Genomic DNA, 24,351 nt, shown 5'->3' with positions numbered 1-24,351 from the left:
AGTCTAGATTGCTACCCCCTTGGGATCACACCTGTCCATTAGACTGGAAGCTCCATTGCTGGCTCCTGCGATCAGTTCTGCACAGTAGAGTGCTAGCTCATGGGGTCTCTCCCAACCTTTAGATTGCTAACTCCCAGGTTCATTCCTGAAAACTAGAGTGCTGTATATCGAGATCACCCCTGAACACTAGAGTGCTAGCTCCTGGGGTCACCTCTGGCCATTAGAGTGCTAGCTCCTGGGGTCACCTCTGGCCATTAGAGTGCTAGCTCCTGGGGTCACCTCTGGCCATCAGAACGCTAGCTCCTGGGGTCAGTCCTAGCCATCAGAACGCTAGCTCCTGGGGTCAGTCCTAGCCATCAGAACGCTAGCTCCTGGGGTCAGTCCTGCCCATTAGACCGCTAGCTCCTGGGGTCAGTCCTGGCCATTAGAACGCTAGCTCCTGGGGTCAGTCCTGGCCATTAGAACGCTAGCTCCTGGGGTCAGTCCTGGCCATTAGAACGCTAGCTCCTGGGGTCAGTCCTGGCCATTAGAACGCTAGCTCCTGGGGTCAGTCCTGGCCATTAGAACGCTAGCTCCTGGGGTCAGTCCTGGCCATCAGAACGCTAGCTCCTGGGGTCAGTGCTGGCCATCAGAACGCTAGCTCCTGGGGTCAGTCCTGGCCATCAGAACGCTAGCTCCCGGGGTCAGTCCTGGCCATCAGAACGCTAGCTCCCGGGGTCAGTCCTGGCCATTAGAACGCTAGCTCCCGGGGTCAGTCCTGGCCATTAGAACGCTAGCTCCCGGGGTCAGTCCTGGCCATTAGAACGCTAGCTCCCGGGGTCAGTCCTGGCCATTAGAACGCTAGCTCCCGGGGTCAGTCCTGGCCATTAGAACGCTAGCTCCCGAGGTCAGTCCTGGTCATTAGAACGCTAGCTCCCGGGGTCAGCCCTGGCTATTAGAACGCTAGCTCCTGGGGTCAGTCCTGACCATTAGAACGCTAGCTCCCGGGGTCAGTCCTGGCCACTAAAGTGCTAGCTCCTGGGGTCAGTCCTGGCCATTAGAGTGCTAGCTCCCGGGCCCAGTAAAGTGTTAGCTCTTAAGTTTAGCCCCAAGCCGCCTCTTGCTGCCCCCCACCCCCCGATCCGGCAGATATCCGCCTTCTAGGCCCAATTCCCGGCTACAGAGTACCAGCTGTTCGGTTTAGTCCTCCGTCAGCCCACGTGGCACACCGGCCCCTCACACAGCCCGCCCGCCCCAGCGCCCCAGCTCCCCAGACCCAGGAACCCCCGACCCTCCTCTCACCACTCGGTGCCGCTCACACGCGCCCGGCAAGGCTGATGAAAAGCCTGGAAAGGTCTGATAACAGTACGCCTGCGCAGAACCCACTCACCGGAAGTCACTCTCACTTCCGGTTGCCTGGCCAACTACACCTTCCGGCATGCTCTGCTCCCCGGACTACTAACTCACTATTCCTGTGAATAGTAATACTAAAAATAAAGAAACATAATAAACGTCTAGGGAAAACTAACATATTGCAATTCTCTGAGGAAATCATAGGGGCTTTCTGGTGCCCGCCCACTCTTGCCTACAGCCAATGAGAGAAATGTCTGGTACAATAAAGGCGCCAAGACGGATTACGTGGAGGTTGGGTGTACCAATATGGCGGCTGCTGAGCAAAGTTTGGAAATATTTAGAAAATGATGGCAGCTCTACCTCCCTCTTCCCAAATCAATCCATGAATGCCAGTACTTCCAACATTTGCTGAATCAAAGCAGAGCATGGGGGTCAGGCAGGGGGCAGCAGGGCAGAGCATGGGGGTCAGGCAGGGGGCAGCAGGGCAGAGCATGGGGGTCAGGCAGGGGTCACTACATGGGGTTGCAGGGCAGAGCATGGGGGTAAGGGAGGCACATGGGGCACACAGTGATTCACATCACCTGGCATAGAACAGGACACGGGGCACATAGTGGAGCACAGAACCGGACACGGGGCACATAGTGGAGCACAGAACCGGACACGGGGCACAGAACAGGACACGGGGCACATAGTGGAGCACAGGACACGGGGCACAGAACAGGACACGGGGCACATAGTGGAGCACAGGACACGGGGCACAGAACAGGACACGGGGCACACAGTGGGGCACAGAACAGGACACGGGGCACATAGTGGGGCACATCACCTGGCACAGGACACGGGGCACACAGTGGGGCACAGAACAGGACACGGGGCACATAGTGGGGCACATCACCTGGCACAGAACAGGACACGGGGCACACAGTGGGGCACAGAACAGGGCACACAGTGGGGCACATCACCTGGCACAGAACAGGACACGGGCGACATAGTGGAGCACAGGACACGGAGCACAGAACCGGACACGGGGCACATAGTGGAGCACAGGACACGGGGCACAGAACAGGACACGGGGCACACAGTGGGGCACAGAACAGGACACGGGGCACATAGTGGGGTACATCACCTGGCACAGAACAGGACACGGGGCACACAGTGGGGCACAGGACACGGGGCACACAGTGGGGCACATCACCTGGGACAGAACAGGACACGGGGGACACACAGTGGGGCACATCACCTGGGACAGAACAGGAAACGGGGTATATAGTGGGGCACATCACCTGGCACAGAAAATAACACGGGGCACACAGTTGCAGTACTTTCCTGGCACTGGCATCCTCCAGACCCATCACTGAATCTCTAGATTCCTAGTGCAGAGAACCTAAAGAAAGATTACACGGTCCCACCCGACACACCAGGAATAACGAGACCTTTCATAGCGCACTCCTCCCTGGCGGCCCCTCCGCTCTTCTCCTCAGTCCCAGCTAGAGCCACATACAAGCTCCTGGGGTGGATGGCAGGGAAGGAGAAGCTGGCAGGGAGCAGCGCACCACGAGGGGTCTGCTGACAGACACTTCCTATGCTGCTCTGCATGTGTTGGCTGAGCAGAGCCTCTCATGGGGCCCCCTATTGACCCCAGGCAGTTCCCAAGTGCCTGATGGGTCAGTCCACCCCTGGTGCACTTTATCTTTGGATGTTTTCTTACTCCATGTGGGTAGAGTGTGACAGAACACAGTGGGCCCCCTGCCCTTGGGGCCCGTGTGCACTGCACACCCTGCACACATGGATGATACACCATTGTGTTGCACCCTAAACACGGATGTAATGTGTTGCTAAAGATGGAGCTAGCCTTTAACCACTTGCCTACCGGGCACTTATACCCCCTTCCTTACCAGGCCAATTTTCAGCTTTCAGCGCTGCCGCACTTTGATTGACAATTGCGCGGTCATGCAACATTGTACCCATATGAAATTTTGATCATTTTTTTCTCACAAATAGAGCTTTCTTTTGGTGGTATTTAATCGCCACTGGGCGCTTTACTTTTTGCGCTATAAATTAAAAAATGTGCAAAAAATTTGAAAAAAAAAAAAAAGTTTATTTGTTTCTTTTATAAAATTTTTCAAACAGGTATTTTTTCTCCTTCACTGATTTGCGTTGATGAGGCGGCACTGATGGGCACTGATAGGCGGCACTGATGGGCACTGATAGGCAGTACTAATGAGGTGGCACGGATAGGCGGCACTGATAGACAGCACTAATTAGGGGTCACGGATAGGCGGCACTGATATGCAGCACTGATAGGCGGCACTGATAGGTGACACTGATGATGGGTACTGATAGACGGCACTGACTGGCATCACTTCTGGGCACTGACTGGCGGCACTGACTGGCACAACCCCTGGGCACTGACTGGTGGCACTGACTGGCAGCACTGCTGGGCTGCACTGGTGGGTGGCACTGGTGGGCACAGGTGGGTGGCACTGCTGGGCACATGTAGGTGGCACTTCTGGGCACAGGTAGGTGGCACTGCAGAGTGGCACAGGTGGGTGCACTGCTGGGCACAGGTGGGGGCACTGCTGGGCACAGGTGGGGGCACTGCTGGGAATGGGTGGGCGGGGCTAGTGGGCGCACTGCTGATCGGAACTTGCGGGGGTCACTGCTGGGCACCGATCATCAGGGCACTGATCATCAGTGCCCTGATGATCGGTGCCGATCCCCGCTCTGACAACTGCCGGTTCTCGGCAGTACTTTCCTCACGATCTGACAGCGTGAGGAAAGTGCAGCCGAGAACCGGCACTTGCATTTTCCTGTGATCAGCGTGTCATTGGACACCGCTGATCACGTGGTAAAAGGCCGGTGGGATCGGCCTTTCACCACATCACGTGATCAGCTGTGTCCGTAGGACACAGCGATCACGGAGATCGCCGGGTGCGCGCCCCCTGGGGCGCGCAGGAGAGCGCGTTCTGGGAGGACGTCATATGACGTCCACTCAGAACTGGCCGGCCGCGGTGAAGCCGTCTTTCGGCTATGCGCGGTCGGCAAGTGGTTAAAACACAAATCAGGAAATGAGCATGTATTGCAGAGATGTATGGCACCGACCTGTACAAACATCACTTAGGACAGCGGAAGATGTAATGATCACACTTTCTGATCATAGAGACTCGTTATCATGGAATCATTGGGCTCCAGCATACAGATATGTGAGAAATCTTTGTATCTTTATTGACCGAGTTCCCACAATAGGAAGGAATGTGTCAGTGATAACATGAAAGCCTGTAGGCTAAGAGAGAAGGATGCATCACGCAGAGGAATACGTATATACGTATATTGTATATGATGAGTTCCTATATATATTGGGTAATCAGTACAATTACAGGATGCAAGCAAATGAAAATGTGTGATTACAGAACATGTATAGCAGACCCAGAACATTTTTTCATTACTTTTTGTGCAGCATAACCTGCAATTGTGCCGCTCATTCAGTGCCCATCCCCCCGCTGTCACATTTTACACAACTGACTTCTTCTAAACAGCCGTATCATTAAGTGTTCTTGCAAGAACACTTATTGTTATCTCACAAATATATTCTTATTCTTATTTTTATTATTATTATAGCCAAATTTGCCACGTTAACTCCTCCCACAGTTTTTACACTACAAAGACAAGTAATATATCCAAACGTGGTCTCCAGAAATGCGGCCCCAAACGTGCAAGGAACCTCCACCATACTTCACAGTTGCCTGCAGACATTCATTACTGTATCGCTCTCCAGCCCCTCTGCTAATAAACGGCCTCCTGTTACAGGCAAATATTTAAATTTTTGACTCATCAGTCAAGAGCACCTGATGCCATTTTCCTGCACCCCAGTCCCTACGTTTTTGTGCTTCGTTGAGTCGCTTAGCCATATTGAAGGTTTGGCTTTTTGGTCGCAATTCTTCCATGAAGACCACTTCTGGCCAGACTTCTCCGGACAGTAGATGGGTGTACCTGGGTCCCAGTGGTTTCCACAAGTTCTGTGCTGATGGCACTGCTGAACATCTTCTGATGTGGAAGGGAAGTAAGCCTGATGTGTCTGCTACATTAAGTTTCCTTGACCCACCACTGTGTCTATGGTCCTCAATGTTGCCCTTTTTCTTTGTGCTTCTTCAGAAGAGCTGGAACAGCACATCTTGAAACCCCAGTCAGCTTTGAAATGTTTGCCTGGGAGAAACCTTGATGATGCAGTATAACTACCTTGTATCTTGTTGCTGTGCTCAGCCTTGCCATGGTGTATGACCCTTGACCTTAAACTGTTTTCCATTTCCTCATCTTGGTAGCAGAGTTTGGCTGTTCCTCACCAAGTTTGAGCACGGCTGTTGCTGTTTCAGTTAATTACTGTGTTTCATTCTACATATAAAATTGATCATCATTAGCACCTGCTTAGGTATAATTGGCTAATCATAGTTACATAGTTAGTCTGGCTGAAAAAAGACAAAAGTCCATCCAGTTCAACCAAAGAAAAAAAAAAGTTATAATCCTCCACCCACAGTTGATCCAGAGGAAGGCAAAAAAAAACCCAGCAAAGCACGATCCAATTTGCACCTACACATGACTCCAATCCTACAAAACCCCTGACTTTGTGTACAAAGTGTGGAAGTGTAAGAATTGATTCTGGTTTGAAGCCAAAGGGTAATCACGCCAAATATTGATTTGGTTTAGATTTTAATTCTGTTTGCTCACTCTGCAATGTGTAAATTGATACAAAATAATCAAATAAAATACAGTATATATTTTTGAAAGAATTCTTATTTCAAAGCATTTCTTCACACCTGTCTATAACGTTTACTGTACTGTGTCTGTAAAAAAAAACTATTGCACCCCATGTGTCATATTGAGCCATCACTGAGATGGGTAAGCCTTTCATCTTGCAGGCTCCTTCTAGCAGAGGTTTCGTATTTTTCAATTTTTAGGAATTATTATTTATACAGGATTTATATGGCGCCAACAGTTTGCGCAGCGCTTTACAAAATGAAGGTAGATATTACAGTTACAATACAATTTGGTACAAGAGGACACAGAGGACCCGGTTCATTAGAGCTTACCATCTAGGAGGAAGGGTTGAGTGATGCAAAAGGTAATAGTTGTGGGGGGATGAGCTGATGGAGGAAATAAATGGCAGATTTCTAGTTAGAAGCAAGATAAGAAGAGAAAGGTTTTCAGGGATCGTCTAAGGGTGCATAGATTGGGAGACAGCCAGACAGATTGGGGTAGGGAGTTCCAAATGATTGGAGAAGCTCGGGAGAAGTCCTGAAGGCGAGCATGGGAGGAGGTGACACAGGAACTAGAGAGCAGAAGGTCTTGAGAGGATCGAAGAGAGCGGTTTGATTGATATTTTGAGACCAGGTTGGTGATGTAGCTGCAGCGCTTTACAAAATGAAGGCAAACACTACAGTTACAATACAGTTTGGTACAAGAGGAATCGGAGGGCCCGGCTCCTGGGAGATTACAATCCAGGAGGAAGGGTTGGGTGATACAAAAGGTAATAGCGGTGGGGCGATGAGTTGATGGAAGAAATAAATGGCGGTTTACTAGGTAGAAGCAGGATAGGCTTCTTTAAAGAGAAAGGTTTTCAGGGATCATCTAAAGGTGGATAGATTAGGAGACAGATGGACAGATTGGGGTAGGGAGTTCCATAGGATGGGAGAAGCTCGGGAGAAGTCCTGGAGGCGAGCATGGGAGGAGGTGATACGGGAACTAGAGAGCAGAAGGTCTTCGGAGGATCGAAGAGAGTGGTTTGGTTGATATTTTGAGATCAGATTGGTGATGTAGCTGGTGGCAGAGTTGTGGATGGCTTTGTAAATTGTTGTTAGTATTTTGAATTTTATTCATTGGGCGAGTGGAAGCCAGTGGAGGGATTGGAAGAGAGGGCTGGAGGACACTGAGTGGAAGCCAGTGGAGGGATTGGAAGAGAGGGCTGGAGGACACTGAGTAAAGGTCATCCAATGAGGAGGGAGTTGCAGTAGTCGAGGCGAGAGATAACCAGGGAGTGAGTTAGGAGCTTTGTGGTATCATTGGTTAAAAATGGGCGTATTCTGGAGATGTTGCGGATTTTGAGGTGGCATGATTTGGACAGGGATTGGATGTGGGCCTGAAAGGATAGTTCAGAATCCCCTAGCACCCTGGCATGCAGGGATTGGTTGATAGTGGTGCTATTAATCCTGACTGAGAAGTCAAGGGAAGAGGCACATGTAGGAGATAATATTATGAGCTCAATTTTGGATAGACTGATTTTTAGAGAGTGGTGTGACATCCAGTCTGATATGTCTATTAGTAAATCGGTGATACATGAGGCAACTGATGGGGTGAGGGATAGAGGCAGACTTCCATCATCTCCTGAATGCTGGCCCAGCAAGTTGCATGTCCTGGATCAAAATAATGCGTTGCCATGGCTCGGGAGAGCTGGCACGACACCCTGGTTGAGAAACACTGGCTTAGTGACACTTTAGGCAGCACCTAGAGTTCAGATATGACTAGGTAGGATTATGACACCTAAGAAAGAACTACAAACCTAGAAGATGTTCAAGAAAAATGCAGCCAAATAGTTACAAGAACGATGACATGACCTAAAGGTGTTTAAATAGCAAGAATGAAACCTACAAATGATACCCGGATATTTATAAAAATAGTACTGATTTCATAGGAAGTCTTCCTCATAATAGAATAGAATAGTCCATCACCAAGCCTCCTTCAGATGTTGGATGAGAGGAGAATTGTGCTTCTCCAGAGCGTCATAGAGCTTGGCCTTGTGAGGCATACCCCAGCCCCTGCTGATCCTGTAGAGCTCCCTCATCTTCTCCTGACTTGTGGTCTTGCTGCGGACATTGTCATACTCTTCATTGGTCAGCAGCTTCTGGGCCACAAGACTATCCAGGATGGGATCCACTAGGGACACCCAATTTATCAGAGACTCCCGATACTTATCCACAAATTGCTGCTTAGCACCACTGTGCAGAACCAATACACCTGCAACAATAAAAATGTAGGTTACCATATATTCTCTATCATTATTATTATTATTTAACAGTTGGCCTACTGAAAAATCGTATTTCAACTATAAGTATACAGATAGGTCCTGGATTTTGGCAAAAGTGAGATCTCCCATTCATAATTCGTATTTCCCTGTCCACTTGGGAGTTTTGAGTGTCCCTGCCCACCTTTTTGTGTTCCAGATCCTCAACGGTGTTGGTTGCAGTCCCTCATAATGTGCACAGCTTATGTGCAGATCCAGGAACTTAGTACAAGGATGACGGGAACCCCTCACAATGGGCACAGCGGGTGTACAGACTCAAGAACCCAGCACAGGGATGTTGGAAACTCCTTATAATGTGCACAGCGGGTGTACAGACCCAGAAACTCAGCACAGGGATAGTAGGAGACCCTCATAATGGGCACAGCAGGTGTACAAACCTGGGACTTCAACACAGGGATGTTGGAAACTCCGGGAACACCCAGGAACTCAGCACATGGAGTGGTAGAGACTACAGACTTCTCTAAATTATCTAGATACAGTATATACATATTTTTCATGACAAAATCTACATGTAATACCTTTGGGCTTTGTACATTTTTGCACCTGTGTACGCAATTCTTCAACTTCTCCTACAAAAAAGAAACCTGTTAAATTGGTGTTTTTTTTCTTTTATCTATAAAATGCAATATTTAATAATTATAGAAACTTACAAGCAATATTCACCACTGGATACACAAAAATAGTACTGTGTGTACTGGGACATGTCCTGTACTGTACAACAAACTTTATATCCCAGGACTTTTCCTGTACTGTATATACTGGACTATATCCTGTAATGTATATGCTGGAACATATCTGGTAATATATATACTGGAACATATCCTGCACTATATCTACTGGGATATCATGTACTGTATATACTGGGACATATCCTGTACTGTATATACTGGACTATATCCTGTAATGTATATGCTGGAACATATCTGGTAATATATATACTGGGACATATCCTGTACTGTATATACTGGGATATCATGTACTGTATATACTGGGACATATCCTGTACTGTATATACTGGGATATCATGTACTGTATATACTGGGACATATCCTGTACTGTATATACTTATATATATCCTGTAGTGTATTTACTGGGACATATCCTGTATATATATATACTGGAACATTTCCTGTAATTATATACTGCAACATATCCTGTAATGTATATGCTGGAACATATCTGGTACTATATATACTGGGACATATCCTGTAAGTGGACATGAAGGGATTGAGAGAATCTGTAGGCCACTCTGAACTATGGGAAATATAGTCTGGGAAGAGGAGCTTGCGTAAGGGTAAATGGAGTGGTGGACTACAACTCCCAGGTATACCCTTATAACAGGAGGGGAAAAGGAGCATATTTCTCCCAGTCCTTAGAGGAGAGACCTTTCTCTTGCTGCAGACAGGGGTGTATTTACCTCAAGGTAAACAAGGCATTTGCCTAGGGTGGCATTTTTCAGGGGGCAGCACCGCTCCTCAGAAGAAGGGACACATGCAGCATGGGGACCAGGTGGGATCCAAGAGAGGCTGTGGGCTGCTTGATGGTGTATGCAAAGCCTGACTCTCATTCCAGGGAATGTCTGGAGCTGTGAAGGTGAGTGTCTTTCTTGCTTGCTGGGGGTGGTGGTGTTGGTTGGTGTCAGGCTGTCTCTGCAGGGGGGGGCGATTTTGTTTGTGTTGCCTAGGGCAGCACAAAACCTAAATACACCACTGGCTGCAGAGTGCATATTTCTGCTGCTATGTGTGTACTGATTTCCTGTAGTCTGAGGCATGAAGTACTGAGAGCCAAAGTGCTGAGGACTGCAGTCCCCCTGAGTGCAGAGCCAGAAGAATTGCTGATAGCCAAGAATCCAAATCCAAGTTCTCTGCGTGCCTTGGACTGGTGAGCGTCTGCTTGCGGCGCTTGATTTTGAGTAAGAAAGGAGGGACTGACCATCCATCTGGTAGCCTTAAATGACTGGATGCAGAGTTTTAAAGGGACTGTACTTATGTGTACAACCGTAAAGACTGGGCCCCACCAATTATCCGGCTAAAGATTGCAATTCAGGAGCCATATAGTTACCAAGGAACCTGAACTGAGCTGAGCTACTAATAGTCAGAGGTACCTCTCCTGGGATATATATATATATATATATAGTGCACTCTGAGGCATTTACTGACTTTTTTCTGACTTTTGACTGCAGAAAACTACTATGGGATTATTTACCTTACTGTGTGCAGTTTCTTCTACCCGCTCATTGATATGTGTGTGTTGCTATGTGCTCTTAATTTGTGACAATATACATACTTTACTGAATACTCTGGTGTTTTTTTCCTGACACCCCAATATAGTTGTCTGTAGGATACTGATACTAGTGCTCACATAGGTTTTTGCAGTAACATCTACTTAGCCAGCTGTGTCAGAGGGGATGAAGATATTCACAGAGTGGAGGCATAAGAGCAAAGAACCCGATATACCCAGCGGCTCCTCCGGGGCTAAGTGCTACTAACTTATTAGTAACTGAGCTCTTAATCAAGTCAGATGACATCCCTGAGCCATATAAGCTGGCGGTCACATCATAGAGTCTTTAGCTCTTACCTCTGGACATGCGACAGCCCCAGATCTGGTCCTTGCCTCCTTCTTGCACAAGACATAAGTCAATCAATATTATTGCAGCATTTATGGTGATATCCGTGTAGCTCTCTAATGGGGAGACACATTGCACGTCCAACCCCTAAATCATTTGTAGATAAAAAGTATATTATTATGTGGCAGTACAATTGTTGTAGCAAAAAATCTGGAGCGTCAATCTATCTGCAACCTCATTGTAGCAAATCACATGATGAGATACTAATCATTTCAAAATGATTAGTGTGTGTGTATATATACAGTCAGGTCCATAAATATTGGAACAGCAACACAATTCTAACATTTTTGGCTCTATACACCACCACAATGGATTTGAAATGAAACAAACAAGATGTGCTTTAACTGCAGACTGCCAGCTTTAATTTGAGGGTATTTACATCCAAATCAGGTGAACGGTGTAGGAATTACAACAGTTTGCATATTTGCCTCCCACTTGTTAAGGGACCAAAAGTAATGGGACAATTGGCTTCTCAGCTGTTCCATGGCCAGGTGTGTGTTATTCCCTCATTATCCCAATTACAATGAGCAGATAAAAGGTCCAGAGTTCATTTCACGTGTGCTATTTGCATTTGGAATCTGTTGCTGTCAACTCTCAAGATGAGATCCAAAGAGCTGTCACTATCAGTGAAGCAAGCCATCATTAGGCTGAAAAAACAAAACAAACCCACCAGAGAGATAGCAAAAACATTAGGCGTGGCCAAAACAACTGTTTTGAACATTCTTAAAAAGAAGGAACGCACCGGTGAGCTCAGCAACACCAAAAGACCCGGAAGACCACGGAAAACAACTGTGGTGGTTGACCGAAGAATTTTGTCTCTGGTGAAGAAAACACCCTTCACAACAGTCGGCCAGATCAAGAACACTCTCCAGGAGGTAGGTGTATGTGTGTCAAAGTCACCAATCAAGAGAAGACTTCACCAGAGTGAATACAGAGGGTTCACCACAAGATGGAAACCATTGGTGAGCCTCAAAAACAGGAAGGCCAGCTTAGAGTTTGCCAAACGACATGTAAAAAAGCCTTCACAGTTCTGGAACAACATCCTATGGACAGATGAGACCGACATCAACTTGTACCAGAGTGATGGGAAGAGAAGAGTATGGAGAAGGAAAGGAACTGCTCATGATCCTAAGCATACCACCTCATCAGGAAGCATGGTGGTGGTAGTGTCATGGCGTGGGCATGTATGGCTGCCAATGGAACTGGTTCTCTTGTATTTATTGATGATGTGACTGCTGACAGAAGCAGCCGGATGAATTGTGAAGTGTTTCGGGAATATTATCGGCTCATATTCAGCCAAATGCTTCACAACTCATTGGACGCTTCACAGTGCAGATGGACAATGACCCAAAGCAGACTGCAAAAGCAACCAAAGAGTTTTTTAAGGGAAAGAAGTGGAATGTTCTGCAATGGCCAAGTCAATCACCTGACCTGAATCCGATTGAGCATTTCACTTGCTGAAGACAAAACTGAAGGGAAAATGCCCCAAGAACAAGCAGGAACTGAAGACAGTGGCAGTAGAGGCCTGGCAGAGCATCACCAGGGATGAAACCCAGCGTCTGGTGATGTCTATGCGTTCCAGACTTCAGGCTGTAATTGACTGCAAAGGATTTGCAACCAAGTATTAAAAAGTGAAAGTTTGATTTATGATTATTATTCTGTCCCATTACTTTTGGTCCCTTGACAAGTGGGAGGCACATATGCAAACTGTTGTAATTCCTACACCGTTCACCTGATTTAGATGTAAATACCCTCAAATTAAAGCTGACAGTTTGCAGTTAAAGCACATCTTGTTCGTTTTATTTCAAATCCATTGTGGTGTATAGAGCCAAAAATGTTAGAATTGTGTCGATGTCCCAATATTTATGGACCTGACTGTATATATATAGTGCTTTGAAAAATGATGTGCCCCCTTCCTGATTTATTTGTTTTTTATTTGTCACACTTACACTTTAGTACATTTTAATTTGAATACAACATTTAGCTTTTAAATTATTTCATTTATTAAGGGAAATAGGAACTCTGTGCACAGCACAGTCATGCAAAGCAGTGTGCTTACAGTGAAGCACAAACACAACACACATTGAAAAACAGCACACAGGAAACCCTTTGATCGCCCCAGATGTTGACCCCTTCCTATCCAGTGCCATTAGTACAGTGTCAGTGCTTTTTTTTTAGTGCTGATTACTGTATTGGTGTCACTGGGGATGTCAGTGATACCAAGTCAGTTCCCCCCCCCAGTGTCAGAATGCCCGCCGTAGTCCCGCTATAAGTCACTGATCGCTGCCATTACTAGTAAAAAAAAATGTTAAAATCCCAGTATCTGTACCGCCAATTGTAAATGCTACAACTTTCACGTAAACTAATTAATTTACACGTATTGGGATTTTTTTTTAGCAAAGACACGGAGCAGAATACATTTTGCCCCAAATTTAAGATGAAATTTGATTTTTTTGTTTTGCATTTTTTTACTGGTCATGTTTAATATTGTTTTTTTTTTTTCAAAATTGCTGGTCAATTTTTTTTATTATAGTGCAAAAAAATAAAAACCGCACAGGGTATCAAATAACACCAAAAGAAAACTCTATTTGTGGGAAAAAAAGGATGGAAATTTAATTTGAGTGCAGCGTTGCATGACCACGCAATTGTCAATTAAAGTAACGCACCGCTGTAATGCAAAAAAATGGCCTGGTCAGGAAGGGCGGGTAAATCCTCTGGAGGGCAAAGGGTTAAATGGGTTTGGTGGGCTTACTCACCAATAGGGAGATTTGGAGGAATGGGAGGACAGGCTTGACAATAAAAAGTCAACATTTGCATACAGTTCACAGTAGATCTGTAGGTGTGTGTGTTCATTCATCTTACCGTGGGTTGTACATGGGCATTCTCTGGTCCCTTCACAAGGTAGTTTTTCTTGGTGTAGATTGTTTTAGTTCTGGGGGGTTTATCAATCTTCACAAATCCATTACTAGTCTTTTCTTGTACAAAATTCTGGAAATGATAAAAGCATTTTTAGCACAGTAGCTGTATGTGTGTTTTGTCTTTTGGCATTTCTTTGTCTTAAGATTTTTGTTTTCACTGAAGTGAATAAATATCTTAGAACAGCCATGTGTTGATGAACAGAGTGAATGTGGGTTCAATAGCTCAGTGTCATTCAACCCGGAAAACTGAGGACATACAGTGAGTGCAGAGGGTCATGGGCGCACCACCACCTACGGAGGTCTCACCGTGGCACCCTGCGGTCACATACGGTACATCTCTGCATTACTGAGGTCCTCCCACCACTGGGAATGGATCAGAAGAAAACCCAGTGGGGTTTATTTACTAAAGCTGGAGAGTCCAAAATCAGACTCCCTTCTGCATAGAAACCAATCAGCTTCCAGGTTTCATTGCCAAAGCTTCAATGAACAAGCTGAGGTTAGAAGCTGATTGGTTTCTATGCAGAAGGGAGTCTGATTTTGGACTCTCCAGCTTTAGTAAATAAACCCCAGTGTGTCACATGACTGGAAACTTCTGAAGAAGGTAAGTATTAAAACAAATGATAAAATACAAAGCTGGGACCTCCAGGGGGGGAAGGGGGTGACTGAAGGCTGGGAGGATAAGCCCCAAATTGGGCTTTAAGTTAAGATTACATTTTAAGATTATCTTAGTGTTTAGGGAGCCAGGTTTAGTTTTAGGCCCCTTTCACACGGGCGTTCCGTATGTCCGTTTTTCATCTGTCTGTTTACGGATGAAAAACGGACCCCCATGTATTTCTACAGACTTGCGGATGAACATCTTTTTACATCCGTTAATGTTCGCATCTGTTAACATCTTTTTTTTAAATGGAAGAAAACCCTATTTTTATTCTGCAGAAAAATAGGAACGGACAATAAACAGATGTAGATGGATGAAAACGGATCTAAACAGATGAAAAATGGAAGTAAACGGATCTAAATGGATTAAAAATGGATGTAAACTAATGTAAACCGATGAAAAAGGATGTAAAGGAATGTAAACGGATGAAAACGGATAAAAAAACTGATGTAAACGGATGAAAAACTGATGTAAACCAATGTAAACGGCTGAAAAATGGATGGAAATGGATGTAAATGGACCAAAAACGGATGTAGATGGATCTAAACGGATGAAAAACGGATGTAAACAGATGAAAAACAGATGTAAAAGGATGTAAATGGATTAAAAAAGATGTAAACAGATGAAAAACAGATGTAAACCAATGTAAACGGATGAAAAATGGATGTAAATGGATGAAAAATGGATGTAAAGGGATGTAAACTGATGAAAAACGGATGTAGACCGATGAAAACAGATCTAAATGGATGAAAAATGGATGTAAACCAATGTAAATGGATGAAAAATGGATGTAAACAGATCTAAACAGATGGAAAACGGATGTAAACTGATCTAAATGGATGAAAAATGGATGTAAACAATGTAAACGGATGAAAATTTTATGTAAACGGATCTAAACGGATGAAAAACAGATGTAAACGGATGAAAACTGGATGTAAACCAATGTAAATGGATGAAAAAAATGGATGTAAACTCATCCATTTTTTCTTTGAAAAAATGTGACTGAACCGAAGAAAAAAAGCAGAACGCCCGTTTGAAAGGACCCTCGGGGTTAAGTGTTGGGTTAAGAAGCCAATGTTAGGGTCAGGTAAAGTCAGAAATTTAAATCTTGATAGATCTTTCCAGACTGGCCCTTTTTGCAGATATAGCTATGGAAAGCATTCAAAACAAGTGCCTATACTGTGTAAAATCCAGTAATATACTGTCTCACCCACGCTCTGCACATGCTCAGTTGCTCTCTATTTGTAGGCACTGTGCCGAATTTGTAGAGGCTGATCTGCTGAGAGCCTAAAGATTTACTGCTGCTCAGGGGCTCTGGGCTTCAGCAAAATGGCCGCCTCTGGCAAGAAGAAGCCGGAACGTTTATTTACGAAGAATTTAGGCATAAGTCCATCTGAAGTTGAGGTTAAAAAGGAGTTCCAGTTAAATAAAAAAAAAAAAGCCACTTACCTGTCCCTCGATCCAGTGGTGTCCTCACCACGGCTGGTTTCACCGGCTGTCTTCTCTCCCCGGCTCCGGCATCTTCAGTGTGGGCATTTAGCTGTCACAGCTATGTGCCCACTGCACATGCGGGGGTAGCGCTGCGCTTTGTGAATGGTTCTGTAGTCTTCTGGGACCTGTCACGTGTCCCAGAAGAGGACGGGGAGGGAGGGGGAGAGTACAACTGCTGCTTCCGATCGCCTTAGGCGATTGCACCGAAAGTGATACCTGTAAAATCTGGGAACGTCCCCTTTCGGGTGGAGCTCTGCTTTAAGATTTGGGATCCAGGCAAGTGTGAGAGTTTTTTTGGTGTTTGAAAACTCTGATAAAACATTCGAACACCAGGCCATGCCAAGTGTTTCAGACTACAGTAGCTGTTTATACCTCCAATGTACCTCAACTGACAAACAAAGCTTCCCTATGAGATCCGTTTTTGTCCGCCCGATGTTTAAACTAAAAAACAGCCCCAGCCCCCATAACTTCCATTGGCTGGTTTCATTTACCTGGTCTACTGGGGCAAACGCAGGCATTAGGTACAGGTGAATTTTATACTCCACACATTTGCTTCCAGCTTTTTTGAAGTACAAGAGAACTTTGCCATGTATTGGGATGTACTTGGTCAACGCTTTTGGTAGCAAGTTCCAGAAGAAAACCCCAAGCGAGGAAAACGAGGGATTTTCCAGAACGACATGGAACGGTAGAACTTGTGTTGGTGTTTCCACACTCAGGTTTCCATCTTTGAAATGAGCACATTTAATCCAAGACATGTCTCCACTCAGTTCTGGAAAACAAGAGGCCAAAGTATACACATATATGTCATACATACATACATACATATATATATACATACATACATACATATATACATACATACATACATATAGACATACATACATACATACATATAGACATACATACATACATATATACATATATATACTGTACATACATATATACATACATACATATAGACATACATACATATATACTGTACATATATACATACATACATACATATATACATACATACATACATATAGACATATAGACATACATACATACATACAGTATATACATATAGACATACATACATACATACATACATACATATAGACATACATACATACATATATATATACATACATACATGCAGTAGCATTTCTATCATAATCTTACTGTAAATGTAACAATATTCTATGCAATGTAACCTTTTTGAAACAGCTTGTGACGGGAGTGACTTTGGGTGGGGGGCCCATGGAACACAGCCCCCTTTGGAGAGGCGGGGAGACCCCTGTCTCAGTTTATATTAATATAACGGAACCGCACCCCGACTGCACTAGGGTATTTCCGTTAGACTCCAGCTTCCCTGTCCGAACACAGATCCACGGACACCACCGCTGACCATACAAGATGAGACAGCACCAGACTTGTATTAAAACAGGAAATAGACTGCTTTATTTTAACACAGATACAAGATATATACACAGGGCGGGGCAATACATTTACTAACAAGAGACACATCAGTAGACACTCCCACCAAGCCAATACACAAACACATACATCCCATAATAGTTTGCTCCCAAGCCAGACACACAATAGAATGGGACCACATGGCAGTAAACAATGAACAACCCCCACACCCCACCTATACATGTCTACACAATATCAGGACATTCCACCCTGTACTCCTATCAGGCACAGGGTGACTTACACATAATAGGGATATGGGGAGCTGAGACAGGGGTCTCCCCACCTCTCCAAAGGGGGCTGTTTTCCATGGGCCCCCCGCCCAAAGTCACGCAGCTCTCCACTTTAATGTTTTAAACAAAAGTTGCCAAATTACTACTCATCCTTTCCACACTCCAGAACTGCCCTCCATGTTCTCTTTAGCTGTTTGTAGGCAGGTGCAGTCTTTATTCTCCACTGCAGGTGGCGCTCGACTGCAGTGGCAATACAGATGGGAGAGGAAGTTGAGGAAAACCAGGTTTCTCTATGATTTCCTTGGTCACACAGGAAGTGATCTGGATGGATGCTCACACCCCAAGTGACCCTGGCAGCCATCAGAGCTCTGAGGAAGAAGGCATAGCCTTCGAAACGCGTCAGCTATACTGAGTGTCTACCCCCATGATGGGATTCGCGCTGGCTTCTTATCTTTGAAGTCCCTTTGAGGACTACATGCCTGATTTTATTCGCTGTTTGTGAGTACCTATCTTTTATTAATAAATTCTGTTACTGAGGTAATGCGCAAGGTTGGTGCGCTTCTTGTTTTTTTGTTTCACTTTGCAGTATTGATCGGGCTTCCCCAGCCCTGTTTTGGAGCTGCACAACCTTGAAATATACTGGTGGTCGCTTGCTCTGGTGTTGGTTCCATCTATTTGCCACCTGTCTGGGCCCTAGAGCGCAGGAGAAATCGCATCTGGTCTATTCCTTGGTTATTGACCTGACTTTGGTCTGACCTGCTTCTGGATTCTCCTTGTTTGCCTATCATTGCTGCTCATCTCCATTACTGACCTTCGACATTTGACCAAGATTTCGACTTGGTACCTCAAGTTCCTGACCTTGATTGTGCCTATGATTCGGTGCCTTCCCTCTCAGCTGTTTCTGAACATGGCAGAGCTTGTGACCTGACTCCACTTATAACTGAGCTTGCTGCGACCTGGGTGCCCTACCAACTGTACTTTTGCTGGCCTGATACCAGCTCTCCCAAGGTCTTCATTTGCAGATCCTTGGCATATGGGCCCTTCCATCTCCTTTCCAGACCCTATTGCAACTTCCAGGGTTGCTGGCATGGGAATTGTGCAAGAGGAGACTCTTGACTCCTCATACAAGTATATGAATACATAATAGCAATGCTGATGTCATAAGACTGTTTATAGGAAATGAAGACGGAAGCATCACATCTGAACCTTCAACGTCCAGAAACAGCTTTGTTTCAAAGGGAATGTCACCTAGCAACCGTGTTTTTCCATCAAACAACATCCCCTAATATCAAAGCTTAAGGTTGATTAAAATTACACTTTTTATAGATGTAAGGTTTTAAACATGGAGCTCTCAATCTTTCAGCAACCGGTTCGAATGTCAGCCTAAATCAGCTGTTGACAGATTGAAGGGGATGTTGTATGACACCCAAAGCACACTGGCTTTGTGCCAATTCATTTGTATTTGATATTGGAATAAAGCTGTATTTGGATGGTGAAGTTTCCGGTGTGGCACTTCACTCTTGATTTCCTTCTGTCACAAGCCAGAGTGATAGAAGAAGTTCTGTGGCGTGGAGAAGAAGCCTACCTGTAATTCAGATACCCTGACCGACAACCCTTAGACCTCTGTGCTTCCACTCTAGTTACTCCTAATACAACCATCTGAAAAACTGTGGAGCAGTGAGGTGAAGGCCAGCAGGAGGAACCAGGGAGAGCTGTGGGGGACCCAGGAACGCTCCTGGATATGTTGGGTTACCTTCAGACTTCATATGTAGATTTCCCAGAATTATAGTGGTGTTCATCAGTGTGGGCAGGGCTGGTGCTTCAACTAGGCAAACTAGTCGGCCGCCTAGGGTGCACTGCCACCTAGGGGTGCCTGGGCGCAGCCAGACTGCCATTCTCTCTGCGAGGGATGCTGCCATGTCATGAATAATCCTCCAGCTGAGGGGAGGGGCAGCAAAGTGTAGGAAAAAAGAACAGAGGAAAATGCCGAGTGTCTGGGACAGTGTAGCAGCTTAGCTGCTGCTCTTTCCAGTGTTCCTCTCAGACTCAGTCCCTTACTGCAAGCTGGCTGGCATATGCTGATCACTGTGGAGTTCTAGGCCTTCTTTTCCCATTCATTAGCGGAGGTGGAGCTGCAGGAGGAAGATAATGTCTGACTCTGATATCTCCTGTCTGTGTGAGTGTGACCATCCATCGCATGTGCAATGTGTCAACGAGTGATGACATCATCACAATCCCACAGCCTGCTCTTCTAGTGCCTACTGATCTGTGTCAGTGTTGGTGGTGTGTTGTGTCAGATCTGTGACTCTGTGGGATCACTCAGTTTAGGTGTTCTCTGTGTGTGTGGGGGCTGGGGGGCCTGCTGTCACATTGTTTTATCTCCCCCCATTGCCTGGGGAATTCCAGCCTGGGATCTGTCAGAGTGTGGATCCATCACCCTCCACTCACCGCAACTGTCACGCTGCCACGGCCAGCCACTGATACAGTCCATCTGTCACACTGATTGTGTCTTTAATATTGGTGCTGGTGGCATTTTATGGCACTTAATTTTGCAAATGAAAAGAAATTTAGCAGCTTCATGTTCTGTCAATTCAATATTTCCTACTGTTTTTTTTTTAATTTTCTACTTTTTTTTTTGGTGGGGGGGGGGGCGGCAAGTAGCTGGGCAGCAGGGAGAGTGAACATTCAGAATTTTCTTTTATAGGTATGGCTTGATATGAAGATTTATAGTTGATATTTATAGATTTATAGAAGATTTATAGTAGTTTAGAGGGTCACTGTAATGTTAGGTTGTTCTGCTTCTGTGATGATGTAAGCTATAAGCAACATTCACTGCAGATTATGTGTAACTTTGACTTACCTTTCAAGCATAGATAATGTGGAAGGTACACCGCAGACACTACATTTGGCTCTACTGGTGTCTTAATGTTGAACAGAGGTCCCAGGACTCCAGATTCTTGGAGCTCCGGATTGCCCATGTATTTAGACCAAGAATCCAGTCCATACTCAATAGTTACCGGACGGGTCACCTGAAATTTAATCCCGGTCTCTAAACAGCAGAAGCGTCCGGCACATTTAAGTTCCAACCTGTATGAGTGAGAAATAGAGATTAGCCACTGAGGTCCATCATGAAGAACCCTGATAGGGCTACTTAAAACTATTTAAAGCTGAGATTGTTTCAGCCAAGGTATTGCAGAGTCTTACAGGGTCTGTAAAGTACATGTAAACCCTAATGCAGGCCATAGACGGGTCGAAAACCAGCCGAAAAGAAAAATCGGTCGTTCGATCAGCCAACGTTACCACCAATGGAAAAAAAATTGGCCGATTTTTGTCCTGTCTACGGCTGGCATTTAACCCCATATTTACTTCTGTCCCTGCAGGGAGCTCAGCTATTATATTTTACATGAAAAAGTCTTGCGGTTGCAACAATGTATCCATTTGTATCCATTTCGGATACAGATGTTTTTATTTGGATACAAATAGATACATTGTTGCAACCGCAAGACTTTTTCATGTAAAATATAATAGCGGACTGGAATTCTTCTTCTTTTTTTCTTCTCCTTTTTCTTCTTCTTCTCCTTCTTCTTCTTTTCTTCTTCTTCTTCTTCTTCTTCTTTTCTTCTTCTTCTTCTTCTTCTTTTCTTCTTCTTCTTCTTCTTCTTCTTCTTCTTCTTCTTCTTTTTCTTCTTCTTCTTTTTCTTCTTCTTCTTCTTCTTCTTCTTCTTCTTCTTCTTCTTCTTTTTCTTCTTCTTCTTCTTCTTCTTCTTTTTCTCCTTCTTCTTTTTCTTCTTGCAGGTCACGGCTCATGCGTAGATTTTTTTATCGATAAAACGATCGGCCGATTTGCCCATCATTGCTGGGAAAATCGGCCGATCGTCAAAATTGACTGCGAAGTTTCCAACATGCCTGATAAAAAAAAGTGCCAAAACCCCAAAAAATGGCCAACCAATTAACCCACTAACAGTGCGAAAATAAGCCGATTTTCGACCCGTCTATAAGGCAGGCCATAAATGATGAGATTTTCTTTCCTGCAGCCGGGGGTTGATGGGGGAATCCCTCCTGCAGAGCTATTGTGCTCTTTCGAGGGGGGGGGGGAGCTGTCCCGGGCGTGACAACACAGTGATTACTGCTAGAAGTTGTAATAGCTGTAAAAATCACATGAAACATCTGACATGCTGGTTGTACAACAATCAACTTGGGTACAATCAGCCTGCCCATGGATGGTTGAAATTTATTCAAATTGATCAGATTCAAACCATCTATGGCCGGCTTAACTGAATGACCTTTGGTTTGCGAATGCACCAAGTATAAAGAACGTCTCCCATGTTTTTAAATAAAATTCAGTTTTTTCCCCTTTGTAATCTTTTGTGGCATATCAGTGCTGCTGATCTCCTTCACCCTCTTCCTGTCCTCATGCACTCTATAGATGGCTGCATGGCATTTCTCATGGCCAGTTATCTAATGGTGACAATGTAGACCATGCCTGCAGAATGTGTGACATCATGAACATTTGTAGTCTTCGTTGGAAAAGCAATAATGCAGGACAACAGCAGGAGACAGTTGTCACCCTATTACAGGAAGGGCCTGAGCAAAGACCTTTATGGCAGAGCAGTTTGTGGACCCTGACCTTCCCATCCTTATAGGCTTCTTGGACATTCCATTCCAAAATCACGAACAGTGATTGATATGAGGGCCCCGCCCTTTGCATGTGGCTATAACAGCTTCCGTTTGTCTGGGAGCAATATTTTGAAATGTGCCTGTGAGATTTTGGGCTCATTTGTGCAAATCCGGTATGGATGTTGGATGAGAAGACCTAGCTTGAAATTCTGGAGGTATTTAAAGCAGAACCTCACGCAAAAGGGGAAGTTCTGATTTTCTGCCTCCCCCCCATAACATTTGGTCTCTTTTTTTTTCCGGAAGGAGCAGGTATCTGGTTTTGACAGGTACCCACTCCCATTTTTGCCCGGATCACCTAGGCGATCCAAGCTGAAGTCCCCCCCCCCCCTTCTGGGACACACCACAGGTCCCAGAAGACTGTAGGTCCATTCACACGGCACAATGCAGCAGAATGTCAGCTGTGGAGCCACAAAGCTTCACAGCCAGTTTCCCTTAGTTAAGATGCAAAGACCAGTGAAGAACCGGCTCAGGTGAGGACAGCCCTGGATCCCTGGACAGGTAAGTATCTGGGGGAGAACGAAGCTCCTCTTTAATAGGGGGGTCGAGGTCAGGGCTCTGTGCAGGCAACTTCAATTCCTTCACACCCAAACCATGTCTTCATGGAGCTGTCTTTGGGGAACAGTCATGCTCCAACAGTAATGGGTCTTCACCCCAAAGGCTGAAAGAGCACATTTGTCTGAAATGTTTTTGTATGTTGTAGCAGTACCAGTACCCTTTGCTGGAGACCCCTGAAGTGAATCATTTGGAGAGTTGTCCACATACATTTGGCCATATAATGCATAAAATAATAATAACCAGACTGTTATTCGTACCTGTATGTATTTCCACTTATAGTTGGTATAACTGGAATATCAGCAGGGTCATGATTCTAAGATAACGTAGAAAAAGTGAAAAGAAAAATGTTTAAAAAATGTGTTACATTTCTTCTAGGAATTTATAATACTAGAGTTTGACTTGAAAGCAACTAACTTTTTTTTATATCAGCGTAATTAGTTTTATAATTATCACCTAATTGGAAGATGGGAGTTATCATATGTATTACAGTATATAACCAATGTCAGTATTGTTCATATGAATCGGGTTGTCACAGCTCTGGCCCTTGATGGCTACTTGGCTACTATACTATGCCTACTATACTCTGAAAGTTTAACCATTTCTGTGGCTAACAGCCACCGGTGTATTAGCTATCCCTAATCCTAGTCTTTACGTGGTCCTCCAGTTCTGGAAATGTGCAACCTAGTTGTTAGCGCAGTCTGGAAAGAAATAACTCTTAAACTACTTCTTAAAGTGTTACTAAACCCCGGACCCTTCATTCACTATATCCGCTCTCCCCGGACCCTGCATTCACTATATCCGCTCTCCCCAGACCCTTCATTCACTATATCCGCTCTCCCCAGACCCTTCATTCACTATATCTGCTCTCCCCAGACCCTTCATTCACTATATCCGCTCTCCCCGGACCCTGCATTCACTATATCCGGTCTCCCCAAACCCTGCATTCACTATATCCGCTCTCCCCGGACCCCGCATTCACTATATCCGCTCTCCCCGGACCCCACATTCACTATATCTGCTCTCCTCAGACCCTTCATTCACTATATCCGCTCTCCCCAGACCCTGCATTCACTTCATCCGCTCTCCCCGGACCCCGCATTCACTATATTCGCTCTTCCCGGACCCTGCATTCACTATATCCGCTCTCCCCGGACCCCGCATTCACTATATCCGCTCTCCCCAGACCCTGCATTCTCTATATCCGCTCTCCCCGGACCCTGCATTCTCTATATCCGCTCTCCCCGGACCCCACATTCACTATATGCGCTCTCCCCGGACCCCGCATTCACTATAGGCGCTCTCCCCGGACCCCACATTCACTACATCTGCTCTCCCCA

At 45.3% G+C, this 24,351-nt stretch overlaps 2 protein-coding genes across 3 annotated transcripts in view; both read right to left on the bottom strand.

Moving 5' to 3' along the window:
- The window catches only part of LOC149467057 (eukaryotic translation initiation factor 3 subunit C), a 38,704-nt gene extending 37,323 nt beyond the window's left edge, over positions 1 to 1,381 (bottom strand). For both annotated transcript variants that reach the window (XM_089672314.1, XM_089672315.1), the window contains exon 1: positions 1,282 to 1,381. The gene's annotated coding sequence lies outside the window, so the exon portion shown is untranslated. The remainder of the gene's footprint in view (positions 1 to 1,281) is intronic.
- A 3,153-nt stretch (positions 1,382 to 4,534) lies between these two features.
- LOC149467056 (NACHT, LRR and PYD domains-containing protein 1a allele 5-like) overlaps positions 4,535 to 24,351 on the bottom strand; it is a 34,302-nt gene continuing 14,485 nt past the window's right edge. The window contains exons 5-11 of the mRNA XM_089672304.1: positions 23,272 to 23,327; positions 20,643 to 20,869; positions 16,586 to 16,863; positions 13,893 to 14,018; positions 10,982 to 11,117; positions 8,923 to 8,973; positions 4,535 to 8,337 (exon numbers count right to left, since the gene is read on the bottom strand). Coding sequence (XP_089528430.1) covers positions 8,048 to 8,337; positions 8,923 to 8,973; positions 10,982 to 11,117; positions 13,893 to 14,018; positions 16,586 to 16,863; positions 20,643 to 20,869; positions 23,272 to 23,327 — 1,164 coding nt within the window. The 3' untranslated portion in view covers positions 4,535 to 8,047. The remainder of the gene's footprint in view (positions 8,338 to 8,922; positions 8,974 to 10,981; positions 11,118 to 13,892; positions 14,019 to 16,585; positions 16,864 to 20,642; positions 20,870 to 23,271; positions 23,328 to 24,351) is intronic.

The sequence above is a fragment of the Staurois parvus genome, unplaced genomic scaffold, assembly GCF_062004578.1.
Source record: "Staurois parvus isolate SC_StPar_1 unplaced genomic scaffold, SC_StPar_1.0 ptg000125l, whole genome shotgun sequence".
Taxonomy (NCBI): domain Eukaryota; kingdom Metazoa; phylum Chordata; class Amphibia; order Anura; family Ranidae; genus Staurois; species Staurois parvus.
Note: the sequence above shows the minus strand (reverse complement) of the source record. Positions and strands in the feature narration are given on the sequence as shown.